Consider the following 26,145-nt stretch of genomic DNA (forward strand, 5'->3'; position numbering starts at 1 on the left):
AACGGAATATTGCACATTAGGGGTTATTCGGTTACTGAAGAAAGCACATACACATGTAATAATTGTAACGCTGATCAACTTACAACTTCGACGATACAGTCAGGCTTCGAAATATTAAGCCAAAAAAAAAAAATCTTACGTCTTGGAAGTTATTCCGCCCTATTCAAGTAAACGGAGTTTTCCTGGGCTGATGGGAAAACGAGTCTTTGAAAGAAGCTCTTGCCCGCCAATCCTCAGTTGTGTTCACTTTTTCGCGGCGTAAGCGGGAAATTGGTAGGGCTACATTTCCCATAATCCCTTCCTAGCCGGCTAAAGTGACGACGCTTCCTTTGTAGGAGGAGTAAGGTGACTGCAGCCATTTTTTGTTTTTTAGTGGTTCACTGAAAATACATGGAGAAGTACTAAAATATAGTGGCTGAATACTGTGTAGTGAACACGAGAACGTGTAATAACTCGAAAACAACACCATTAATAAAAAGAATCGTGTCAGGTAGGTACTTTTATTTTTCATTTCAGCGCTTGTGATGGAATAGTCACATAGGTTTTAGCCGATGGTCCCGACTGAGACTGAAGCAAAGTTGGAGGAATGCTGTTGTTTTTTTTATTCATTGGAGAAAATCGTAATTCTGTAAATCATGCGGTTAGGCCAAACAAGTGATTAGGGGCATGTCGAAGTGGGTCTTGAGAGTCGAATGTTTGCATTTGCTATGTTTAAGCTGTTCCGTGCGTTCTCAACTATTCCGACGAACCAACTATGTAAATAAGTGCCTGTACGAAATTCTGCTGCATAGTAGTGGCACGCTATTCGCTTAATTATATTATAAATATTTATTATAAAAGTGGGTTAATTTAAATGAATAAAATCCTGAAGTGACCAGTGCCTGTTTTGGATCTTAAAATGTAATTTTTCAGGTGCTGGCGTTTAACCCAGCAATCGATGCAAGGAGGTGATAGTAATTTGGAAGTCAGACGCGACAAAATGCATTAGGCAAAGTGACAGAGAGCAGCAGACCGCGCCGGAAGTGCTTTGCTGTGTCGCAGTAGGGCATCGCACCGTTTAGCGATCTTGTTTCGGTTTTGAGAGGTCTTATTGTGAACGTTCCGTGTAGTTGGAAATTCAGCGACGCACGTGCTCCTCCTTCAACTGTGTGTGTGCGCCCTGAAACGTGATCGTCCTTCCTACGGCCCTTCTCACGATTCCGGCGAGAGTTTGAGCGGTCTGAATATGAGTGGGACTTTTCCTAAATGTATGTTCTCCATAAGCGAGATACCTTTCTTAGTTTTTGTTTGAGACGTGAATTCCCACTAATACGCATTTAGGTTACCCTGTAAGTTTTATGACAGTAAACCTTGATGGGACGCCAGTACGTTGCAGGATATACACCTGCATTCACTCATATTGGGCCTGTTAATCAAACACGCACGTCAGCGAGACGTGGAAGGAAGAACAGTGCAGAACAACATTTATTTGTATAGCACATTTTAGGGAACACTAATTAACATAGAATAAAAGTAAGGTCCGATGGCCAGGGAGGACAGAAAACACACAAAAAAAAAATCTGCAGGGGTTCTTAGTCCACGAGACAGCCCCTCTTAAGTATTCTACCTAACATAAATGACCTCACAATCAGTCCTCATTGTATTCGGGGTTCACATGGAAGAACTTGATGATGACGGTCATGTGGACTTGTGGCATTTTAATCCATCGATGGGCAGAGTTTAGAGTCCATATAGGTTACTTTTTATTTGTAAATCTTTATCATATGAACATTGCAAATAGACAAATTGCCGGGGGTACATTAGGGTATATAACAGAAAAACGTTAAAAACATAACACCCACTAATAGTTTTTAAAGCTGTACAGTTATTTGAAGTTGAGATAGTGTTAACATACAATTTTTAACTTTACAAGAAAAACAAGTTTCTGATAATGTTATTATGAATATGAAATGTTGCCAATATAATACGATTGATTAAATAACATTATTTCACTTCTAAACACCAAATAGGATATCCTAAAAATTCGTGACAAATGCTAGGAACAGGCCTAAAATAAATGTAAAGTAGTTTCTGTGCAGCTTTACAAAAGCAGGTATCGGAGTCCATATTTTTTTTTTAATCTGAGCATGTAGTGCTTGTTAGGATAATACCAGTGGAGTAATTTAAAACCAGTTTATCTCACTATCACACATTATCTTGTAATTTAGATATTTAATGTGAATTAAATCAATATGTCAACGTGAAAGTCTCAGCTCGATAGAAAAAGTGGTGCTTTGACCAGCAGCAGCTTACGCAGTTTGATTAGGAAGAACGGGCAGACATTTTTCATTGTGAAGCACTCCTACCTACCCAGGTTTGGTTAATGTGAGTAAAAATAAATAAAGGATTACTTTTACTTAATTTTATATTTGGTAACTGTCCCTTATTTTGCTTGTTTCTTCTTTCTTGTGCCCCCATTATCCTTTACATTCTAATATCATGTTTCAATTATTTCATTCTAATCTGTTGTTGGTTTTATTGCTGTAATACGCTTTAGACAACATTTCTTTTAAAAGTGCTATATTAGTAGGGTGTTTTACTGTGTTAGCCATTATGGATGCAATGATATGTCAAAATGACACCTTCTATTGGCTAACTTAAAATGCTATATACAGTACATAAACTTGACATGACCTATGTAGTCATTGGATACATTAAGATGCTTTCATATTGTTTAAGATGCTGCCATGTTGCTGATGTAAAAGGTTCACTTCCATACACTAGGATCATTGATTTTAATAGTACGTAAATATGTGTGTGTGTGTGTGTGTGTGTGTTTTTTTTTTTTAACCCAGAAAATAAGTAAATATTTGTATGTTAGTGTCTGTTCTTTAGGTTATTGTTGGTGCCATACTTGTGAAGAATGAAGATTAATATACTCTAGCATTATTTTATACAGTACTTGTTGAATAACGTTATCTGCGTTCAGAAACTATTAAGTCCGTTATGAGCCTCCTTGAATGCATCATATGCTTATTTTCCATAGATTTGCGTTAAATTTATTTTTAAGCAAAAATGCTTGAATTTTTTGGCTGTATGATATAAAGTTACTTTGACTCACACTATTATTATTGCATTCCTGTAAGAAATTGTGTTCTTTGACAACTAGTTGTCGAGTTATTTTTTCCTTCTTTGGTTACAGGTTTCTGGCCGATGATCCCCTTAACATCAACATAAGCATGGATTCTGGTAAATGGTTGGTTGTTTACTTTTTTGTTGTTGTCTCTTTTTTCCTATATTTCTTCATTAAGCAGTTTTTACTAAAAATTTCAAAGACGTTTTTCTTGGATTTAAAACAGCAATTTTGTCTTGTTTGATCAATTTTTTCCCCAGTGTTTCACAACTGCTAACTAATAAACCTTTAAAGCATTTGGCATTAGATATTGTTAGTTAATATATCAGTCATTATCTGTTGTACCTTTCAGAACAAAATATAACTACTTAAATATTACAATAAATAGCTTAAGGGTGCATCCTACAAGTGTTAATTAACTAACCCAAAAAATAAGGTGCCTAGTTGGAGTTGTGTAATTTTTTTCACCAAGAGAAAAATTGTACATTTTTGTTTTAAGTAAGGTCTGTCTTAGTTTACTGTTGCTTTTTTAATGTAAATTACATGTAACTACTGAATAGTTTAACATTATTGTGAGAAGTATGGTATCTTTGTTTCACAGCAGTGCACAGTAGCATGTATGTTAAAAGCTGTTTTCAGGTTCATTTGCTGTTTTTCTGTTATTACTGTAACATTACTTGAATGATGCTTTTTTGTATACTTATTACCCTTTTGAAATTACATTTTCGTTGTTAAAGGGTTTGAATAAGATGAAGTGTTACAGGTTTAGGTGGGGTATATTATTATGAAGTGCTAAAATCCTTCCTCATGTAGGATGCTACTATGCTGGCATCATAAACAAATATTCTCCCGGTATCTGTTTGGGTACTGTGATAATACAGTATAGGTAACATTAGGCTATACTTAATATTACTTTGACCTTTCTTTCTTCTTGTATTAAAAGTGTTTATAGTGTTATGTAAATAATAAAGAATTTGTCAAGACTTAAGCGGACGTTGGGGCCTGGTGTATAGTCTATTATGTAATAGCAAATTTCTTAAATTGCTACTTGGCATTTGCAGTGTTAAATCAGGAAATTATTATGTAAAAGGTGAATCTTGTGCAAAAGTGTATTATGATTTTATGCTTGAACAGGTCACGTTCCACACATAGAAGTGGAAGGTATGGACAGGACCCACATCGAGATGATAGAGAAATTAAAGGAAGAGGCAGCCATGATTATGAATGGAGAAGTGGGAGATACGATGAGCGCAGGAGCAGAGATTGGCCAGAGGTAAGTTTACCTAATATGTAATAGTTTAAATTACAATTAACAAATACTGTATCTATAATCTTGCAGTGGCTTAACTTTTAGAACGGGATTGTGAGACTTGCATGTTTAACTACAAAAAAAAAAGTAAAAAAAATCACCATTTATTTTAATAAAACAGGATAGTCCTGCTACTCTTAAGATAACAATTGGAATAAAACACTGCAGTGCCAGTAGTATCCAAATATAATCTGACTTTAGAAACAAAAATGGAACTTTTGTGCATGAATTAAGGTGTAGCCATTTCCACTTTTAGTGTAATATATCTGTATGTAGAAATTTATTTTCTTGCATTCATTCCCAGCATGACATCCTACATTTGTGGCAAGTAAAAACTGAGACCAGTTTCAGATCAAGTGGCTTCCCACCTGAGATTAACCTATAGTGGTCATAAAGTGAGCTGTATGAGCCATTTTCATTTGAAATTTTACATGTCAGTATTTCAAAACTTCCATTCTGACTTAGTCATTCAAGAGGCTAAGTTCATGATGCTTCTTGAAATGGAAGCATGAGGAAACATGACAGCTTAGTCTTATCAGGATGTGCAAGTTTGTAGGGCTGCTAACAACTGCTTTGCATTATTGTTAAAAGCAAAATATCATACACTAAATATGTGGTGCTCATTGGGTTTTTTTGAAGAAAGTGTAGCTTCCATTAGTACAACAACTAATAAATGAAAGTGCAAATGGCACGTATTTGAGTGTCACAGTTACAAATGAGAGTTATCCTACAGTTGACACTACATTGATAGGTGTAATTACAATGGGTTGGTATTGTTAGGATCTCAGCTATACTTGAGTCATGACACAATAAAATTACTTTTTATTTTTAGACCTGACTTTCACATTTAATAGATTTTCATTTGAATATATTAGATACAGGGCTGAAAATTCTGAGATGTCACTGTATGCTGTATGTCACTATGCTACAAAAGAAAATGTAATATTAACTAATAATGGTGAATCCTATTACTTGTATTGAGGATATATTTTTACAAAAAATATTGCAGTGCTGTTAATAAATACACACTCTCCCTAGATCATAACCGTTAAGGCCAATCATTTTGTTGTGCTAATTTTGAATCGGCTGTCAAACCTAAGCAATGATATCCATCTCAATTTATATACACACACACACGTATTAAATTATATATAGTCTACCCAGTCTACTCTATTATTCAGATTGACCTCCAACTATTAATATAACTGCATGCTCTCAACTTCTTTCAATGTGGTGGTTGTGATGATTGATATTGATACATGGTCTGAGCATGTACCTGATGATGAATAGATAACGACACATTGCTGTGGAAGATGTCAGTGTAGGCTCAGTGATGACCAATATTATCCATCTGCTTCATACATTTGGTCAGCATTTGCTAAAATATGCTGGGGTAACCACCTAGCAGCACAAAGGCAAAGTATTCAGCCCCTGTCAACTGCTCAGTTGTTTAGTTAACGGAAAAAGTACTCATGGAGGCATTGTTTATGTGCTGTAAGAACAGTATGATTGTCATGTGGTTACTGTTAAGTGACAGTTCCTGTCTGTTGCTTTTTTTGTTATACCCCATGAGTGGTCCTTTTTCTGGTAGTAGTTAAAGACCTGCAAATCTGACCATGCTGATCTCGAAAACATTGGTTTTCATCTAGACTTTAATTGGGTTCAGAAATGGATGGATCTTCAGCTGCATCTGGATGTAGATCATTCCTATAATTACTTTTATTACAAGTTGTACATTCAATAGTGCTTTTTGTGAATATTCTTATATCTTTTGTCTTAGAAATTAAGTAATTTCTTGAAATCGTACTTGCTAGAATGCTTGAAAATATACTGGGTTTGATACATCATATTTCATGATACACTTACAGAGAACAAGCAGAAGGCACGAAGATGAACATCATTCTGATGGAGAGTTTCATGAACATGGCCATAGAGGACAGTCAGCTGAAGAATATGAGAGCAAGACCATTATGCTCAAGGGCCTGCCTCCACATGCCTCAGAAAGTGATGTAAGTTTTGATTTCTATATAGAAATATGAAAATTCATTTTGTTTTCCCTTACTTGTAGAAGTTATTCTATTCTCACTTAACTGGACACGTTTCTGCAGTATCTTGAGTTTTTGTTAGTTTTTTTTATTTAAAAAAATATATATATATTTTCAAACCTGCTAAATCCAATTCATGGCCATGGTGGCAGGAAACTATTTTGACAGCTTGTACCTAGGGCAGGTGAACAACCCAGAGTGTCCAGGTTCACTCATGCACACACCAACATTCAATTGGAAACAATTTAGAGTTGTCAGTAAACATGGTCTGTACACCTTTTGTGGATGTGCTAGGGTAAACCTGAGTACTCCCAGAAAAATCCAAGGGGTGATTTTACATAGATCCCAAGTAGGCACAGGTTGTAAACCCAGGATGCTTGATAAATGAAGAAGTAGCTCTAAACTGGAGCAGCTTAGTGCCAGTCATTTTAAAGAAATTGGACAATGTAGTTTTTTTATGGAAATAAACACATTTCTGTCAGTTTCTTTTGGAACTGTGTGATGATATTAATAAAAAAAAAAATTGAGTTAATAATAATATACTAGGCACAACATGTTACACATTTGTATGAGGGAGAAAAAATGATTAAATAATTGAAACACTGGAAAATCTGACACATTTGTAATTGAACTGAAAGCTTATGAAGATTTGTACATAGAAAAATATTAAACAAACTTTATAAAGGAAAAGTTTTAGTATTTTTAAATGACCTATTTGGAAATTGGGTAATTACATGGCAATATTTAATTTTCAGGTATTGTCATAAAGATGTTGCAGTAGATTCTAAGAGTGCTTGTAGTTAGTTATTTTCTAATACAGCCTGCTTCCGAAATTCATGGATCTCTCTGCTTTTACTGTGTTTATAAAGTTTCAAATTTCTCAGCTGTTGTAAATATTGCACAGCAGTGCTTACTATGGTATTAACCTGTCCGTTGTTATCAGTGAATAGAGGTCTTTTTTTTTCAACTCCGTGAATTAACTAGCAAAACATTTTCTCTATGCGTGATTTTTATTTATTTTTTTGTTTGGAGGTAGATTCGTTCTGCTTTAGAAATGGATGGTCTAACAGCTGCAGATATTTGTTTAGTGAATAAAAGACCAGGTAAGTACTGAATATTTTTTCGTTCCCCATTAGCCTTCTTTCAGCATACAGTTTAGTATTTATTCAGGTCAGCTTTATATAATTTTATTATTTTTTTTTTTATTATTTTCAAAATTGTCTTTTTGTTAATACATGGCAAGCATTTAAAATTTTTGTGACTATATGATGTAGTGAGAATAGCAGCAAAAAAAAAAAAAAGAATTAGAGTGTTTGAAAATTTTATCCCTTCAGAAAGTTTTATTTTAGCATAATTTTTATAGGATAGAAATAAGTGGTGACAAAAACGGTTTTGCTAGTTTTTCAAGGAAATTAACATACCCATCTATATCTGAATACTTTCTCTAGGTATAAGCCGGGGTTTTGCCTTTGTGAAGTTTTATCACTTGCAAGATGCTACCAGATGGATGGAGACCAATCAGGTTGCTTCATTTGCAAAGTTTAGCTATTTTCTTTACAATCGGAACAGACATGAGAAGTATCTTAAAAAGAACTTTGCATACTCTATTTTTCTGAGTTTTTAGTTCCTTATATGCATTATGTACCACATTAACATACATGATTATATTCACTTTCAGCAGTTTAGATATTTTTAATAACAGTTAACAGAGTTACAGATATGAGTGAGAATGTTCTAATGCCTATCCTACAGTGGGTATTTCTGGTCTTAATTGTAACTGCTGACATAATTTTGTATACAGTGAAAATAGTCCTATAGTATAAAGTGATGAAAATTTTTACAAACCTTTATACATAACTAAAACTTTTAAGTATATTTGAATACAGCAATATGATTAAAAAAAAAACAGTTTTACAAGTATTATGTAGCTACTGATTAAGTGGCCAGTCATAACAGTTAGTGCATCCCAGTGCACCATATGCACCAAGAATATAAGATAAATTTAAGAGGAATAAAGTATTAATTTCCAATTGTAAGCTCAACATGCTGTGAACTATAGTGGGGAAAGCATATGTAAAATGCAGTTCAGCATATATAGTATGAAAATACATAACGAGTGATGTGAAAAAGCATTTACCCCTTCCTGATTCTCCATTATTTTTATATATATATATATATATATATATATATATATATATATATATATATATATATATATATATATATATATATATATATATATATATATGAACCCTGTAACTGAGAGAATAACTTTTTCCACAGTTATCCAGCAGTAAATGGCACTGTGACAAAAAGGTTATTAGCGCCAAGTCAAGGGATTTTTAGTGTCAACTGACTGAACACAGCATGACTTGATTGCAGCCAGCCTTGCTCTGCATAAACGTATTAAAAGAAATGCTGCAGTCCAAGGAAGCACCTGAAAAGGTCAGGGAAAAAAAAAAGACGTTGAAAGCTATCATTGTGGAAAAGGGTACAAAGCCCATTATTAAGGACTTGCCATATTTGAGACAGCTAGGAATTCTGCTCTGTTTTGAAAATGTTCTGTCATCTGAAGCATAATTGGATTATGCAGCAAGACAATCATTAAAAACACAAACATAGGTACAAAATAATAACTTAAACAAAAATAAAGTTTTGAGCTGGCCTAACAAAGCTGTTTTTTGTTTAATTAGGGGCACTTTTGCAGTATTAGATTTTGGCTGAAAACCAGAAAACACTCATTGTTTTTAATTTAATAATAATTATATACAGTATATAAATTTGCAGTAATCGAGGAAACTAGGATCACATTCTTTTTCCTGGCACTGTTTATAAGAGAAGCAAATTAATGTCATATTTCATAACTGATTTGACCCCATTTTGATAAATGAATAGCTGTTAGTTGTTAATATGTCTTCTTGCAAAGTATCGGTGAAAATAATGCAGGAAAAAATCCCCATATAAAGTTCTTTATATGTATTATGCATGCATGTATTTTAATGTTAAGTGAAAACCTGTCAATTTTGCTTTACATTGTTAAAAAAAGTTTCAGGGATTTTTATTGGGATTAGAGTCATGTGGACATACTGTACTTGGTAGTTGGTTACTTGCACAGTCTGTCAGCTGGCAGACGAGAAAACACACACTGACCCCTCCGCTGTTGTGGTTATGCTCAAGTTGCCTTCCATTGCAGTTGTAATGCATGTTAAATTCACTTGCACACTTCAAATCTTGGTCCATATATTAGCAAGGTATAGCTCCCGTAGTATAATGCAATTGCATCCATAATATTTAATGTATTAACATGAAGGCAGACTTCTTTGTCCCTGAACCTTCATGTTTGCTTCTTGCCAAGGCTGTCAGTTTTATGTCTGAATGGAAAATATTGTGCCTATAGTATCACTGATATTGTATGTAATGATATTTTATTGTGATATAACTTCGTTGTTAGCGTAGTCCAAAAGTCAGTTGTCAATGCAAGTTTATTGGTGAGGGTAGCTGGATTTTGAGGCCTAGTCTGTTTGGCAAAATGTTTATCTGTATTGTTGTTAAGTGCCTCTGAGATAAAATGTGGTAAGACGATAGCTGATTATTTGTCAAAGCCTTTGTCCTAGCATGTCGTAATGTACCAACGTGCTAATATTCTGTAAATTTCTTCAGACTGCCGTTCATTAGCTTTTTTGCTTGCTGTTGCTGCGGTCTGACCTAGCAAACGATACATATATATGTGGTAGTGCTGTGTAGATATGCTGCTTTAATATTTCAACACGATATTAAACGTTTTGTAGCAAACTTCATCTCCCTTGCAATCAAAATGCTCCAAAATTGAGTCATGTTTAGCATGCTTTATATTTGCTAAAGCCTCCCGTTTGGTTTCTGGATGAAAAACCTTCCAAAGTTAATTAAGCAATTATTAATATCTCTTCAGTCTAGAGTTAAGATTCTTTTAGCATCCAGATGACAAAGTCTAAAAGCAAAATTTAGCTCCAGTACTAGAATTAATAAACTGTTTAAGTTAATAAGCAGTTTAATCTGGCTTGGCGTATTCAGAACGGATTTCACTTTAGGTGCTCCCTTATAATTGATAACCTATAAACTAATGGAAATGTTAATACTTTGAAACTGTAACATGAAATTGCTGATTAGCAATATCTGATTTATATCTTACTATTTATTTGCATGTTTGATTGCATTAATTCCTATTTAAATGTTATCAAGCCATGGCTCCAAAAACTTATCTATATCCTGAGCTTTCAAGCTTCCTTCAGTACATACATGTTTTGTTAACCATATTGGACACAAAGAACAATTTGTAAATTGTTTAAAATATAATTTTATGTATGTATGTACAGTACCGGTCAAAATTTTAGAAAAACTGAGTTTTTCAAGACATAGAACAAATAAATAATGGCAAATAAATAAGTCAAGGAATAATTAAGTGTATACATTTTGTTCTAATTTTTGATTCATCAAAGTAGCCACCTTTTGCTACAATAACAGCCAAACTGTGGAAATTCTTTTTATTTAGTATGCCTGACACTTTGCAAGTCACCAACTTTGCTTTCTGAAAAAGAACCCCAGACCATCACACTTCCTCCTCCATTTTTGACAGTTGGTGTTACACACTGAGGAACCATCTTGTCACCAACTCAATGGCACACATTCCCTGTGATGAACTGAAGATTTCACATTTTGATTCATCAGTCCACAAGACTTTCTTCCAGTCTGCAGTACTCCACAGCTCCTATTTCAAGCCCCTATTTTGTCTATTAAGGAACTGCTTTTTTTTACTTCCACTGGCCCTGTCAAATGTGTGTCACAGTAGAAATGGAGACTTGCTTTATTTCAACCACTGTTAAACTGAACTTGAAGCTGTTGTCCTGTGGGGTGCCAGTGATCACACAAGCTGGTAACCTTCAGAGACTTCTGATTGGGTTTCCAATTGCCTTTGGATTGTGTAGGACACCATACTCACTAACAATTTGAGTTTAAATTTTTTTTTTTTTTTTGCTTTTTGCTTTTTGCAATTTCTCGAAATGAAAGGCCTACACATCTGATAATAATGCTCTGTCTCATTTCAATTTAAGTGCCATTTACAGTGTAATATTTTCCGGGTGTAGTCTGTTCCAACTCTGTTTGGACACCTGTTCAAACTGTATGCTTCAATTTGCAAGACTTGCATTACTTCATATGCTGCAAAGCATCTGTAGGATGTAACCTATTAGTTGTCCTCTGAAGAAGGCCCATTTGTAATATTCCAAAATTTCCTTTTTTCAGTTTTTTCTAACCTAAACTTTAAAATTAAACCTTTTCAGCATTTTAGGTCATTCATTGCATTTCAACTAAATTTGAAGAAAAACCTGAGAAACGGAGGTGTTCTAAAAGTTTTGACTGGTAGTGTATATGTATATACACACTCATTGAAAGTTAAACCTTTTGGCTTTCTAGCTTTAAATCATTTAGGAATGAAATACATTTTCATATTCCATTTTACAGAGGCAGCTCCTGATACAAGATATGAATGTAATCATGCAGTACAGCAATCCAAAACACAAAATGGAAGACTGGCTCTGTAGTAATGTAAGTATTGTGTAGTTCTAAACACAATGACTTTGAACTTTGGCAGATACCCAGTTTAATAACAAAATATATATCTTGTATGGAATGGGGTGTAGTGAATCATTTAAGGCAGATTTATTCTATCAGCTCCTAGCTGCAAATCTTTATGTGGATTGTTGTAAACCTCTTAAACCCTAACAATGCAGTAGTAAGGTGTAGTGGCCATTTCTCCACCAACTAAATTCGCAGTGCAGGCAGGTGAATTTATAAATAGATATGGTCAATTTGTGATTTTTCTTGAAGAGGGGTTTGTTCATTGAAATTGTTGGTATTGTCTAATGTATTGTTTATAAAGAAGGAATATTTTTATAACCACTAACTGGCTGCTTTGCAGTGTGGTTTGTCCAATTTCCGCCGGAGGCAGAAATGTTTCAGATGTGGTGCTGCCTGTGTGGGTAAGTAATTAAACTACTTTAAACAAAATTCCATGCATGACAGATTAGTACATGAGAGTCCCCTTCAAATGTTTTGATTTTATTCTGGGAGCATACATTAACAGCAAGCCTAGCCAATCATACCGTATGAACATAAGATTTAGCAATTGCAATTAAGAACTTCTTTCTATTATGCACACGTGTCAGTTATGACCCTGTAAACCTATTAAAATGAATAAGCATATTTTGAGGGAGACAATACAGATTGGCTTGGGTGTCCACATTATGGTTCAGACACAATTTTATTGTTATAGGATAAATACAGTTCTTGAATATGAAACCCCTGCAGGATTTGACCTTTCATTGCCACTACCTGCTGTTGTTTTTTTTTTTTTTTTCTTTAATCCCTACGCATGCCCTTTCCTGTCTGTTCACTTTGTTCACCAATCACACAGAATTAATAAACCAAAAATAAGATAAAATTAGAAAATAATGCATTTATACTGATTTAAAATACAGCCTGTTGTTAAAAAAAAAATATATATATATTTTGTCTAGTGCCATTGTTAGTTTTTTGCTGTGTTTACCCAGCAGCTAATGATTGCTTTCACCATATTATGTGGAACAAGTTAACCAAACCTAGATTGACTTTACTTTCTTTGTACTTTTAACATTCAATCTTTCTCCTTGTAACATTTTTTAACTTGAAATGTCCATTTTGACAAGTTTTTTTTTTTTTTTTTTTGTCCTAAATTATACATGTATTGTGTTTCTTTAGAAACTGATTCAGCGAGTACTAGTACATCAGTTGAAGCTCAGCAAAGTGCAGAATACCGCAGTGATAGTAAGTGAAACAAACTTTGTGGGACCCATTTATATATTTATTTATATGGAGTAATTCTGAATTTTATTATTTTAATGTATAGTGTTGGTGGTAGAGCAATTCACAAAGTATGGTGGAAAGGAGAAATTTATTATTTTTTTCCTTGACTTCTGAAATTTGCATAACCCAGTTTGGGCTGTAACACCTGCAATAGGTGAAACACTGAGCTGGATATGGGCTAATCCAGACTATCAAACGTGTGAATAATACTGTCCATGTCTGTGTAAAGAAGGCTTTGAATATGAAAGTAAGGTGAAGATTTCATGTCCATACATAAGTGAAGCTTGTACTGATAAATGTTTTTTTTTTTCCCTCCCTTTTTTGCTTTTTATAAATGAGCCTTGACCCTTAACTACCCGCACTGGTGTATTTTGTACACCAATCTCGCTTATTTTTGTCCAGCGCCATTTTACTTGAACCTACCGGCAGCATCTGTCATCTATCTTCAGCTTTATTTACTCCAGTATGCTTCCATCTAGTTTTGAGTGGCTGCACAGTCGCAAGTTCCATATGGTACATTTGGTACACCATGCGGGTATTTACATATGTATGACAATGATGAGATATTCTTCTTGCAATCACTTTGTATGCAAAGAACATTCAGCAACTGAAGGGAAATGTGGTTCATGTGCAAATCCTGTAGTGGATGAAAGTGCGGCCGGTGACGAATGAGAGAGAACTGGAGAAGTGGATCAGGTTTATTTTCAGATGGTTCTAGGTGGTGTCATACTATTCAGTAATATTGTATTAAATTATTTTAAAAACATGTACAATTTAAAATGATTGTAATATTTTATATTACAACCTCACAGTGTGAATATAAATTGCCATTTTAACACTGGTGCAGAAAGTACACTGTGCAAGTACTTATGAGATTAGAAGTGGTTCAAGTAGTTAAGGGTTAAGTTATTAGTGCATGTGTGTGTTAGTAAAATTTTGTTCTGAGCCTCTGTGGAATTTAAATAGTCCATTGTGTGCTCATTTGGAAGGTTTAACTCTCAGAAATTAGACAAATATTATGAAAATGTAATCACTATATATTATAAAGGAAAAGATGTCCTAAGGACATTCACTTTAATTATTGATCAGCCTGTGGGACCATGCAGTATACTGTATCTGCTGGATAATGGTATACTTCTCTAGCTCATACTGATATGTAATACTGTGTGTGTATGTGTACATATAGATATAGATAGATAGAAAGATACAAATAAAATTTTTATTAAGTTATTATTATATATGCTGCTATATAAAGTTTAGTTCTGAGCCACTGTGGGATTTCAAGAGCCCACAATGAGTCCACTATATCTCTTCTTGAACTGCTTCAAGCTAAGAAATGAGACTATAAAATATTAGTATGAAAATAGACACTTTAATTTTTGGTTTCTCTGAGACATAGTTAAAACAGTACAGTATACACACTGGGTAATGGCATACTTATCTAGTAGAAAAAATGAAGGAAAATAAACTAAGTCAGTGCCTCAGATTTGTATGTTTGCCTCAGAGAATACTGAACATTTGCTACATTAAATATTAAAAAGGGCATTTCTGCCTTTTCTGGTTGAATTGTGTGGTGCACAATAAGTACATACTGGATTGATGTATGGACCTAAACAGCCATTTCATGCATTAAAATGCATATTGTTTTACTAACTTTTGTTTCTGTTTGAACAGCCATTCTGTTGAGGAACATTGGTCCTCTTACAACTGTTGAAGCAATCATAGGTGCTTTAGCTCCATATATTCAATTATCTGCAAACAACATTCGGCTTATCAAGGACAGACCAACTGGCCACAATAGAGGCTATGCTTTTGTGCAGTTACCATCTGCTGATGTAAGTCTTTTCAGTTTATACCCATTTCCATTTATTTTGTTGATGGATGCATTCAAACTCCTCTCCATTAATGAGTATGACGTAGGTTGTTGATGTTTAATTGTGAAGGTGTATCTGCATGTAACTTTTCCAGAACAAAGTATGAATGATAGACCTTACCCTTTTATTTGCAAGTACTTTTCTATAGCTAATAGCACAGTATAAAAAGCAAACTACAGTTTAGTACCTCAGACTATTGTACAGAATAGCTTGATTGTTTACAAAGTTAATACATGTTTGGGTAGTTATTAGGGAGAACACAAACTAACCAGAATATCCTCTAGAGCAGTGATTCTTAACCTTTTTTGAGTCACGGACCCCTTTAAGAATCTGATGAAAGCTATTGACCCCCTTCCCCAGAAATATTCACATAAACACAAATTTTCATGCAATGAATATAATATACTAGATTTGATTGCCTCATATGTATATGACATAGACAAAGTATTAAACTTTTAAAGAAAACAATATATAAAAAAAAACACTTTTTTTATGCAAAAAGCAATGGTCGCTCATTATAATTATGAAATACAATCCTCTTGTGCAAATTAAAACAGATCTACTACTACATTTACTACTACATCTAATCTAAATCAGCTGTACCGGGCTATATAATGAATATAAATGTTAATTTTTATCTGACCCTCAGAGACCCATCTCATCAGGTCCATGGACCTCCGGTTAAGAACCCCTGTTCTAGAACATTATACATTTCTGTTTGGGTTGTAGCTTTCTACCTCCTATATTGGTGTCTCTGCCCAATACCTTTCCAGAGTATCTAGTATATTAACAGAATTTATAACAACCTATGGAGAGCATGTATTCCCCCTCAACCTTACGTTGGGCGTCTTTCTTGCTAGTACATAGTTGTGTCTGGGTAGATAGGCGTTACGATGCGCTGTTTGTAAAACTGGAAGATTTAAAGGGGATTTTAATTTGTACACTTTATTTGTAGACCATTAATGAACTGGTAGCATATCATGTTCATTTCTACTTTTCGTTCTCAGAGTTGTGCTGTTTGGCTCCAATAGGTTGTGTGTAAAATTAGCAAGCATGCGGTTCTACTGCAATTAATTTATAAGAAACTAAGATCTTTGAATGGTTTTCTTTGCTAAATTTGAATATGAAAAGCTTTTATGACTGAAACTGCAAGTCCCAATGTTATTTCTTGTTTACAAAAAAAATCTATAACTTGGGCACACATAATAATCTATTTTGCTGTCTGTTTACTCTGGACATCATATCTAAGCATATTTCAGGATGCTGTCTCTGCAGTGAGAATGCATTTGTCTGTCTTTTCATCAGAATGGCCCAAATATTAAACAATTTGATATATTTTCTTATCTGGTTACCTTCAAGTTTCCAGAATTCCTGCAACCATTTGTTTTTAACAATATCTTTAGAATAGCATTAATCTCTTAAAAAGAATACAGAAGGGTTTCAGTGCCCCCCTTTTTTGTTTTTGATGTATAACTGAATGTTTCTGCAGACACTGTTACACATTAATGCGGGTAACAAACATGTATTTTCCATCAAAAAGGTGCATTTATGGAACAGTTTATTGTTACTCTGCTTTTTCTTTGTTCTGAGCAAAGCTGGTGAAAGGTTGATGAGTCACATGTCTGAATGAACTGGTACTTTAGCTTGTTTCTCTGTGTGCTGAAGCTTTAAGGGAGGCATGACCCGCTCTTAGGCAGATGTTTAGGTTCTTTGGCAACAGAATGGCATTGTTACTTGATTCTGTTCATAACGGCTAGGAAAAAGTAAACTTTTAAATGTTTTTTGTTTGCAAGTTTGGTTTAGTCCATTTCAGCTGTATTTCATTTTCAAAAGTGAAATCATCTTATCTTGGAACTCCTCTCTCAGTATACGGTAGACTGGAGTCTGATGCCATAACTAAAATACAATAAAAGGGGATGGTCTTTTACAAAGGAAATTCCAATATCTTTCTAGTTTCAACTTTCAGTGTCATGGTATAAGAAATTTACTATAAAATTAAAATTTTGGTTCCACCTGTTTTACTGTCAAAGCAGAACGCTCATTTGTTACCAACATTACCATGACTAAATCATTTCGGACTCGGTATCAATTTCAAATAAAAAAAAAAAATCTATATCGAACTTATCGTTTAAATCATTAGTTTAGATGATGGGGGTATAACATCCTTCTGTGACATCATGTCTTTTAAAATTAGTATGTGTATCCCCTTTTTTTTAATTGGTCCCAATCTTTGACAGTACATGACACTCAACAGAGTTTTCATTTGTGTTAAAATTTAATAAAAGTTCCTTTTTTAACTTTTCTTAGGAAGCATCGTTGCTCCTTGTAACCCTGCAAGGACTTCAACCTCCATTGGTACTTGATGGGAAAACAATTGGAGCAGAATATGCAAAAACTCCAAGAAAGTAAGTTTTTTGCTTTATATTTCTTTGTATAAGATGTAGCAGCTTATATGACTGCAACCTGTTTTTTTTTTTTTTTACTTCAGTATAGTTAACTTCATGATATGGTACCATGACAGTAAATAATGATCTTGGTTTTAACTATTTAGTAGAGAAACTTCTTTTCCTGACTTTTTCTAGGAGTTTTCATTTAGGCACTCAAACTTATCTTGCCTTTTTCAGTTGAGACATTTAAACAACAGGCTAGAAAATGTTGTCATATGTACAGTTAGAGCCTAAATTAGTTTGAAAGTATAAAATGTATTTAGATATTCAATACATTTTATCATTTAAATTCCTAGGAGAATTGTAGAGCAATGTCAGTCATTTACTTAATATCATTGTCTGTTTTGCTGGTATATTGCTCAGGAAAGATCAGTTTAGCAGACACTCTGTAACTAACAATTTATGCAAATGAGAAAATAAACACTCATCTTTCTTTACTTGTCTCTACCAAACCATTATGTATGTATGTATGTCATTCAGTATGTGTGTTTTGTGATTCATTATGTGCACCAGCATTTTCATTATACAGTAGTTGTTCTTGAATCTTTTCCCCTTTTTAAAAGGTGCCTCATTCACAGCCAGGCACCATGCTACTTCAGGTCCTTTCATCTTTACAAAGAAAGCACACCATTTATTTTTTTTGTCACATTTGTATACATTGTGAGGTCTGCTGTGCCTGTGAAATCATTTTGAGTGATGGCTGTGCTGTCACTTGCAGCTTGCTCAGTCCAGTGTTATCTCACGTTTACATTTCCATCTCGTCAAGTAGATACTTACTGCATATTTTGTTGTTTGAAAAACATTCTTGCCTTTTCAAGAGAGTTTAAAGTCATTGTGTTTACTTAACTGAAATAACTAGAGCACCAGCAGTTCTTTTCGAAGTGTCTATTTGTTTCATCGCGCGCAGTGAAACAATGTGAGTGATTATAAACAGGGCTGTGGAGTCGGTAGATAAATCCTTTGACTCTGACTCCTTAGTTTCCGGTACTTCTAACTCCAACTCCTCTGTATTTAATATGCAAATTTATTTTCCATGTTGATTGAAGGATGGCAACATACACGTAATTTAACCACAGAACTACTGGCTAGGAAGCTGACTCTCTATCATATTGGCCAGTTTAAACAAAAGACAAGAACCCCTGAGCATGCATTAGGCCATAGCGTACACCTCACCTACATCATTACACTTGTTTACACTCAAATGAACTTATTAAACGCATTATATCTGAAATAAAATGAAAACACTTTTTGTAATGTACCATAATCCAGATTGCAATATGTGAATGTCAGGTTGTATAATAGCTCATCTGAAATTCACACTAGCAGTAACACAACTATGCACTGGGCTTTATTCTTATATCGGAGAAGTACTTAATTAGGACTATTGTTTGTGAAATGGGACATTTGAACTTGTATATATTTTTTTCATAACAATTTAAACTTATTAGGAGTCGGTACATTTTTGCTGACTCCGACCTTAGGTACCCAAAATTGTCTGACTCCTCAACTCCAACTCCACAGCCCTGAGTAGAAGTGTGAAATCTTTTCAGGGATTATTATTTAATTATCTACAAACAGTCACTCACATTTGGGAAACAATAGTATTAGGAAGGGGAGGATTTGTCAAGGTAAAAAGAATATACAAATGTGGTCAAGTGTGAGCTGGAGGAGTTGAGCAGAGATTCACAACTAGTTATCAGGGTTCAGTGGCATTGCTTGTGGCAGATGTTTTTTGTTTTGTTTTTTTCTTTTTTCTTCCCATGCACTTATAATATTGGCATATGTAGTGCAGCAATTTAGGAAACGTCAAGGAAGGATTGGACCATGATACAATGATGAACTACTTAAAAATTTGTAAACACAATGCCTATTGATGTCTGCTGTGGCACTTCTAAGAGTAGTGCATTCAGATTACCACGACGTTTGAAAATACCCATGCATCATCAGTACATGCTATGTCTTCCTAATATATTACAGACAAATTCATCCAAACAAAATATAAAACATTTTCACAACACTTTACATATTTTGAAATGTGGAAGAAATATAAATTTGAACCACAAGAATAGTATCTATACAACTTCTGAGAAATATTGAGGGGAGTAAAGAGGAGTATTTCATATACAGAACTGTGGATCTGTGGCATGAAAGATATTGGAAGGTTAAGGGTTACCAGCACTGCTAGTTACTGCTTGTTTGGTAAAGTAAATCACAAGTAAGAAATTAGGCTGTGTGCTCAACTTTGTATGTGCAGCCATCACGCCACAGTGACATTTCAATGATAATAATGAAATGTAGTGCATCTTTATTATTTTGTAGGCCTGAAGGGTGTCATAGTGGCTGTGAAATAAACTGGCACTTTATTTTGTTTAAAACTAAACTAAAAAATATAACTAGGTCTCTCACACTGACTTGGAGATGTACTTTTTAATACTATAAAAAATAAAACCTGCCCTAGTTGTGGCAGTCCAGTTATTTTTAGTGTGTTTGTTAATTTTTCTTCATCACTTCCAACATCCAGACTTTTTATTTTCTGACTTTTCTATTTTTTAATTTTTTGAGGTGTGGAAGTAGTGGCCAGACTAGTGGCTACTGCGTAGGAAAACACCTAAAAAAGGAAAGAAAACGGAACAAAGTATACGTGGAATAATATCTTGTATCATACCACTCCTCAAAAGAAAATCCAGAGTAGGATAATGCACATTTACAAATGGATAATATTTTTTAAATCTGTTTCAAAAAAGTTTTTTTTTTTTAAGCTTTCACAGTATATCTGATGTGTACTAATTAAATAACTAGTAATTTGTAAAGGTCCTTTTTGCATTTTACCTGAGAACCTGTCACAGCGATCTTCCTGCACTCGGTGATGAGCACTATACAAAACAAAACAAAAAAAAAAGACTATTGTTATGGGTACATTTACTTTAATATTGAACTTTTACATATAGCCTGAATCCTACCCTTGGTGGTGTATAGCCTTTTAGATATAACAGAGCCCTTTAGTTTTGCTGTGGCTGTTATTAAAATTGTAGTTTTTCGTAGCAGGTGGAAAACAAAGTTTATAGCAGTAAAACATTTTTGGCCATCTCTTTACTGTGTAGAATGTACTTATTACAGTACTGAGGTTAGCATGCTCTTAGTAAACTGTAGGTCTGGATTATTACTGTGAAGATAAATTGGAGGCATTGGAAAAGATGTCCCCTGTTGATTACATGAAATACATAATATTTATAGCATTGTATTTATTATGTATATTACCAAAGAAAGATGCCTAAGGAAGAAGCTGTTCAAATATAGCTGAAAACAGTCATTCAGAAATTTTGGAGCAATTGCACTTTTCAAATACAACAATTTATTAACTGTATATGCTAAATTTAAGATAATAACCCTTTATATCACATATTTTAGATAATAGCAAACCTTTGCTTCTGTTCAGCATCCTTTTCCAGAATCTTAGTATTTTCAATTGCTTGGATGCTTTCAAACTGTGAATGGATTTGAACATAAATTCTGACTTTGAAAGAAACAGGTAAGGCATGTAAAACAATTAGAGACATGTTAAGGAATAAAAAATGGTGTTTAGTAATAAACAGTGTACAATACATTTTCTGATTAGGAAGGTAGCTTGCGTGTTCTTTTAGATCCTGAAGGTTTCAGATAAAACTGTCAATCTGGCTTGCAGGGATTTCACTCCTTCAGATGGAAATCGCAATCTGTCTTTAACAATGGCCAGTACAGCAATTGCTGCAGCGCAGTGGTCACCCAGTGAGGTAATAATACACAAATTACTTGTGTTACACACAATTCTTTGGAATTACCATTTCATTTTCTTACCAGGTTTTCTTAAAAATAGGATGTTATAGTGGCCATGGCTATAACTGGCTCATCTTTCAAAATGTCCAGTATTTTATGTCTCTTTATACCTGTCTTACTAAAAGCAATATTTCTGCAGATAAACAGTGTATTGCAAATGAAATTGGACCCTTGACCAATTCTGTAATTATACTTGATAACAAATACTACACTGAAATTTTGTTCTATTTTTTTAAGTACTGAAATTCATAATTAGTTTTTAATATGGTATTGTTTATTAAAAATCTTTTTATTAAAAAAAGCTGTGTGAAAAGCAGAGAAACTGGACATCTGGTTAAAATAGAAGGAAGAACTGTTGACAAAGCTTGTTCTGGGGAAAGATGACCTTTCAACCAAAGCTCCAAAACATATTGTCATGATAAAATTTGAAGTGGCTCAGACACAAAGATGGTGAATGTTCTACAATGGCCCAATCAAGCTCTGATCTCAATGTGAATGAGAATCTGTGAGAGTTTATAGCAATTATAGGACACAAAAATGGACCTAATCTGTTCAAAGCTGGGACATTTCTATAGTAAAGACTTAAAACTCTGTTGTTGCTGCAGAAAGTGACTCTAGAATATTAATTGATTGATTAATGAAATTGTTCAAATACCATATTTCTTGTATGCTCTTGAATTTATTTTCTAAAAAAAAGTCACATAAAAATGATTTTGAATTTCAGTGCTTCACAAAGAACACAGTTTCATTGTGGGATCTTGTTTTTCAATAAAATTAGGGAATTAATCCATAGTGTAAATACAAATGATTGTACAGTCATATGAAAAAGTTTGGGAACCCCTCTTAATTCTTTGGATTTTTGTTTATCATTGGCTGAGCTTTCAAAGTAGCAACTTCCTTTTAATATCTGACATGCCTTATGGAAACAGTAGGATTTCAGCAGTGACATTAAGTTTATTGGATTAACAGAAAATATGCATCATAACAAAATTAGACAGGTGCATAAATATGGGCACCCCAACAGAGATATTACATCGGTACTTAGTTGAGCCTCCTTATGCAAATATAACAGCCTCTAGACGCCTCCTATAGCTTTTGATGAGTGTCTGGATTCTGAATGGAGGTATTGTTGACCATTCTTCCATACAAAATCTCTCCAGTTCAGTTCAATTTGATGGCTGCCGAGCATGGACAGCCTGCTTCAAATCATCCCGTAGATTTTCGATGATATTCAAGTCAGGGGACTGTGACGGCCATTCCAGAACATTGTACTTCTCCCTCTGCATGAATGCCTTTGTAGATTTCGAACTGTGTTTTGGGTCATTGTCTTGTTGGAATATCCAACCCCTGCATAACTTCAACTTTGTGACTGATGCTTGAACATTATCCTGAAGAACTTGTTGATGTTGGGTTGAATTGATCCGACCGTCGACTTTAACAAGGGCTCCAGTCCCTGAACTAACCACACAGCCCCACAGCATTATGCAACCTCCACCAAATTTGACAGTAGGTAGCAGGTGTTTCTCTTGGAATGCGGTGTTCTTCTTCCACCATGTAAAGCGCTTTTTGTTCTGACCAAAGAACTCCATTTTTGTCTCATCAGTCCAAAGCACTTTGTTCCAAAATGAATCTGGCTTGTCGATATGAGGATTTGCATACAACAAGCGACTCTGTTTGTGGCGTGAGTGCAGAAAGGGCTTCTTTCTCATCACCCTGCCATACAGATTTTCCTTGTGCAAATTGCACTGAACTGTAGAACGATGTACAGATACACCATCTGCAGCGAGATGTTCTTGCAGGTCTTTGGCAGTGATCTGTGGGTTGTCTGTAACCATTCTCACAATCCTGCGCATATGCTGCTCCTGTATTTTTCTTGGCCTGCCAGACCTGGGTTGGTTTAACAGCAACTGTGCCTGTGGCCTTCCATTTCCTGATTCCATTCCTTACACTTGAAACTGACAGTTTAAACCTCTGAGATCGCTTTTTGTAGCCTTCACCAAAAACATGAGACTGAACAATCTTTGTTTTCAGATCTTTTGAGAGTTGCTTTGAGGATCCCATGCTGTCACTCTTCAGAGGAGAGTCACAGGGAAGCACTACTTGCAATTGACCACCTTAAATACCTTTTCTCATGATTGGACACTCCTGTCTATGAAGTTCAAGGCTAAACAAGCTAATTCAACCAATTTGGTGTTGTAAGTAATCAGTATTGAGCAGTGACAGGCATTCAAATCAGCAAAATGACAAGGGGACCTACATTTTTGCACAGCCAGTTTTTCACATTTGATTTAATTTCATACAACTAAATACTGCTTCACTAAAAATCTTTGTTCGGAAAACACCTCAGTACTCAGATGTTCCTAGGAAATGAAAGACATACCACTGTTATCTTTTTTGTTGAAAGGAGAGTTAATTATTATGCAGGCTGAGAGGGGTTCCCAAACTTTTTCATATGACTGTATATATTTGTAGTATTTGATTCAGTAAAATTGATATATTGTTACATATATTGTTGTAGCAACTATTAATAAATATGAATGAATTGAAGCAATATTAACCTCCTTAATGTTACATATTTCTCAAAAACACATAAAAAGCATTACATTTTTTCGGCTTGAAAAAGGACATTTTTATTAAATCTCATCTTTCTGCTTTAAAATGTGCAAAACACTAAGTACAAAGTCAGAAGTGTAAATAAAGTATAATGATACAAATATTGTTAATAATAATATGAAATTATTAATAGTAATAATGCTAATATAGTATATACTGTCAAACATCCACAACGCTAAAAGTACAAAGTCAGAAGTGTAAAGTATAATACAAATAATGAATAGTACGAAATGAGTAATAATGATGAATACTGTATATACTGTCAATGTCTTTTATGTGGTATATCTTTGAATGGAAAAATTGCTTAGGTGTACGATCATTTACCCGACACCGTTCAGCATAACAATAATTCTTTTTATCATGTCATCAAGAAATAATTTTCAAGTAAATGGATCTTGGCTGTCCACATTGACTTTTACTCTTGGCTGCCCCACAAAATCAAAACGAGGTGGTACTGGTTTATTTGAAGCAGGGTCAAAAGAAACCCAACCGCAAGCTTCACGTTCGGATTCTTTGAGTATTGTTTTGGGCTTCACTGTCCATTTCAGTTTTAACTGCCTTGAAGACAGATGCACTTTGTCATCACTGCTTGTATCACTGTCAGGAGTGTGAAAAACGTTTCTTACGAGACACCATTATGAGGCTAGGAGAAGATGCACCTACACCTTTGCCCAGGTAATGCTCAGGCCTGATGCTTATGCAAGACATGCCTATACTGTTGCCCGAGTAATGCATGGGGCTAACATTTTTTTTTTATATCCCACGTAATCCTCGGGTCTAATGCTTACATGAAATGTGTCTGTACAGTTACCAGAGTGATACTTGGCACTAACACTTTAAACACTGTTTTTATAGTTGAAGTGACGCTCGGGTGTAACGTTAAGGAGGTTAATGGCATTTCTGAACTTTAAGCAATTTCATGTATTCTTGTGTTTTTAAATAACCAATTACTTTCTAAAGAATGTCTGCTGATGTCAAACATGTTCATAAATCAATGAGAAAACCCCTTGAAATTGTTGAATTTTGTTAAAGTTTTTCCCAAAATTTGAAACTGTTGGTTATTTCTTAATTTGTTTTTTTCTAGTCTCAGTCATATGCACAGGAATACCAGTCTAATTATCAACAATCAGGTAAATGTAGTGTGGCTAAAAATTAACATTTTATATTGGGTAATTGTTAGACATTTAATTTGTTTTACTGTTATATACTTATTAACATCAATAGATGTGCGTTATGAATATCATTTATATTTCTAGCTATATTAATATAACAATCGTAACCAGTTTACAAGCTTTTGTCAGGGACAAAGTGTAGACAGTTGCACCCTAAATTCCACTGTTCAGCAGTGCTGCTTGAAAGTTCTTCCATCTGAGAATCCCTTCCAGATGATGAGCGTAGGGGAGCAAGGTTTTCCTTTTTAAGTTCACTGTAAATGTTTTGCAGAATTCATGGTGGCACAATAGTTAGCAATTCTGCCAAACAGATCTGGTGTCTTGGGTTCAAAACCAGTACCCAGACATTGTCATAGTGAAATTTTCAACTTGGCCTTATGTTTGCATGGATTTTCCTCCCACTTGATCTTTGTTTGTTAGGTTAATTGGTAAATGCAAATTGTCAAATAAAAGATTTACGTGTCGATTATCTGATTTAGATATCATGATCAGATTGTTGAACTCTCGGAAGTAAGGAATAGGGACACAAATGTGATTAGCATCTTTGTAATTTTCTTCATTTATGAAGCATAGTCTTAAGGTTTGAAAGTAAATTATTTGAAACCTTGTAGAATTACTAGTATTAAACTCTGATATTTCTTCCACAGCTGTTACTGTTTCTCAGAGTCCACAGATCTATCCTCAACATCAACAGCTACAAATAACTTCCCAGGTAGCGTTTATGCATGGTTAAACAATACTGACTTTAAATGAACTGCTCGTGCATATATGGTCCCTAGTAAGAATGTAGACATACCTCTATAAAAGTGTGGTCCTATCTTTAACCTATAATGCTCTTTTACATTTATTAGTAAGCTAGGTTTAAATTTCTGTTTCTGAACATC

The 26,145-nt window shown here is 34.4% G+C and overlaps 1 protein-coding gene across 2 annotated transcripts in view; it reads left to right on the plus strand.

The window, feature by feature from the left end:
- Nucleotides 1–341: 341 nt before the first annotated feature.
- The window catches only part of LOC120541615 (RNA-binding protein 5-like), a 31,814-nt gene continuing 6,010 nt past the window's right edge, over nucleotides 342–26,145 (plus strand). The window contains exons 1-14 of one of the 2 annotated variants that reach the window (XM_039773411.1): nucleotides 342–490; nucleotides 3,182–3,235; nucleotides 4,247–4,385; nucleotides 6,290–6,430; nucleotides 7,503–7,569; nucleotides 7,915–7,988; nucleotides 11,963–12,046; nucleotides 12,420–12,480; nucleotides 13,238–13,303; nucleotides 15,017–15,177; nucleotides 17,524–17,621; nucleotides 21,346–21,433; nucleotides 25,174–25,219; nucleotides 25,909–25,973. In XM_039773411.1, the coding sequence (XP_039629345.1) occupies nucleotides 3,219–3,235; nucleotides 4,247–4,385; nucleotides 6,290–6,430; nucleotides 7,503–7,569; nucleotides 7,915–7,988; nucleotides 11,963–12,046; nucleotides 12,420–12,480; nucleotides 13,238–13,303; nucleotides 15,017–15,177; nucleotides 17,524–17,621; nucleotides 21,346–21,433; nucleotides 25,174–25,219; nucleotides 25,909–25,973 (1,107 nt within the window). In that variant the 5' untranslated portion in view covers nucleotides 342–490; nucleotides 3,182–3,218. Of the gene's footprint in view, nucleotides 491–3,181; nucleotides 3,236–4,246; nucleotides 4,386–6,289; nucleotides 6,431–7,498; nucleotides 7,570–7,914; nucleotides 7,989–11,962; nucleotides 12,047–12,419; nucleotides 12,481–13,237; nucleotides 13,304–15,016; nucleotides 15,178–17,523; nucleotides 17,622–21,345; nucleotides 21,434–25,173; nucleotides 25,220–25,908; nucleotides 25,974–26,145 lie in introns of those variants that run through there. The other variant, XM_039773412.1, reaches the window with a different exon arrangement.

Source organism: Polypterus senegalus, chromosome 12 (genome assembly GCF_016835505.1).
Source record: "Polypterus senegalus isolate Bchr_013 chromosome 12, ASM1683550v1, whole genome shotgun sequence".
Classification (NCBI taxonomy): Eukaryota; Metazoa; Chordata; class Cladistia; order Polypteriformes; family Polypteridae; genus Polypterus; species Polypterus senegalus.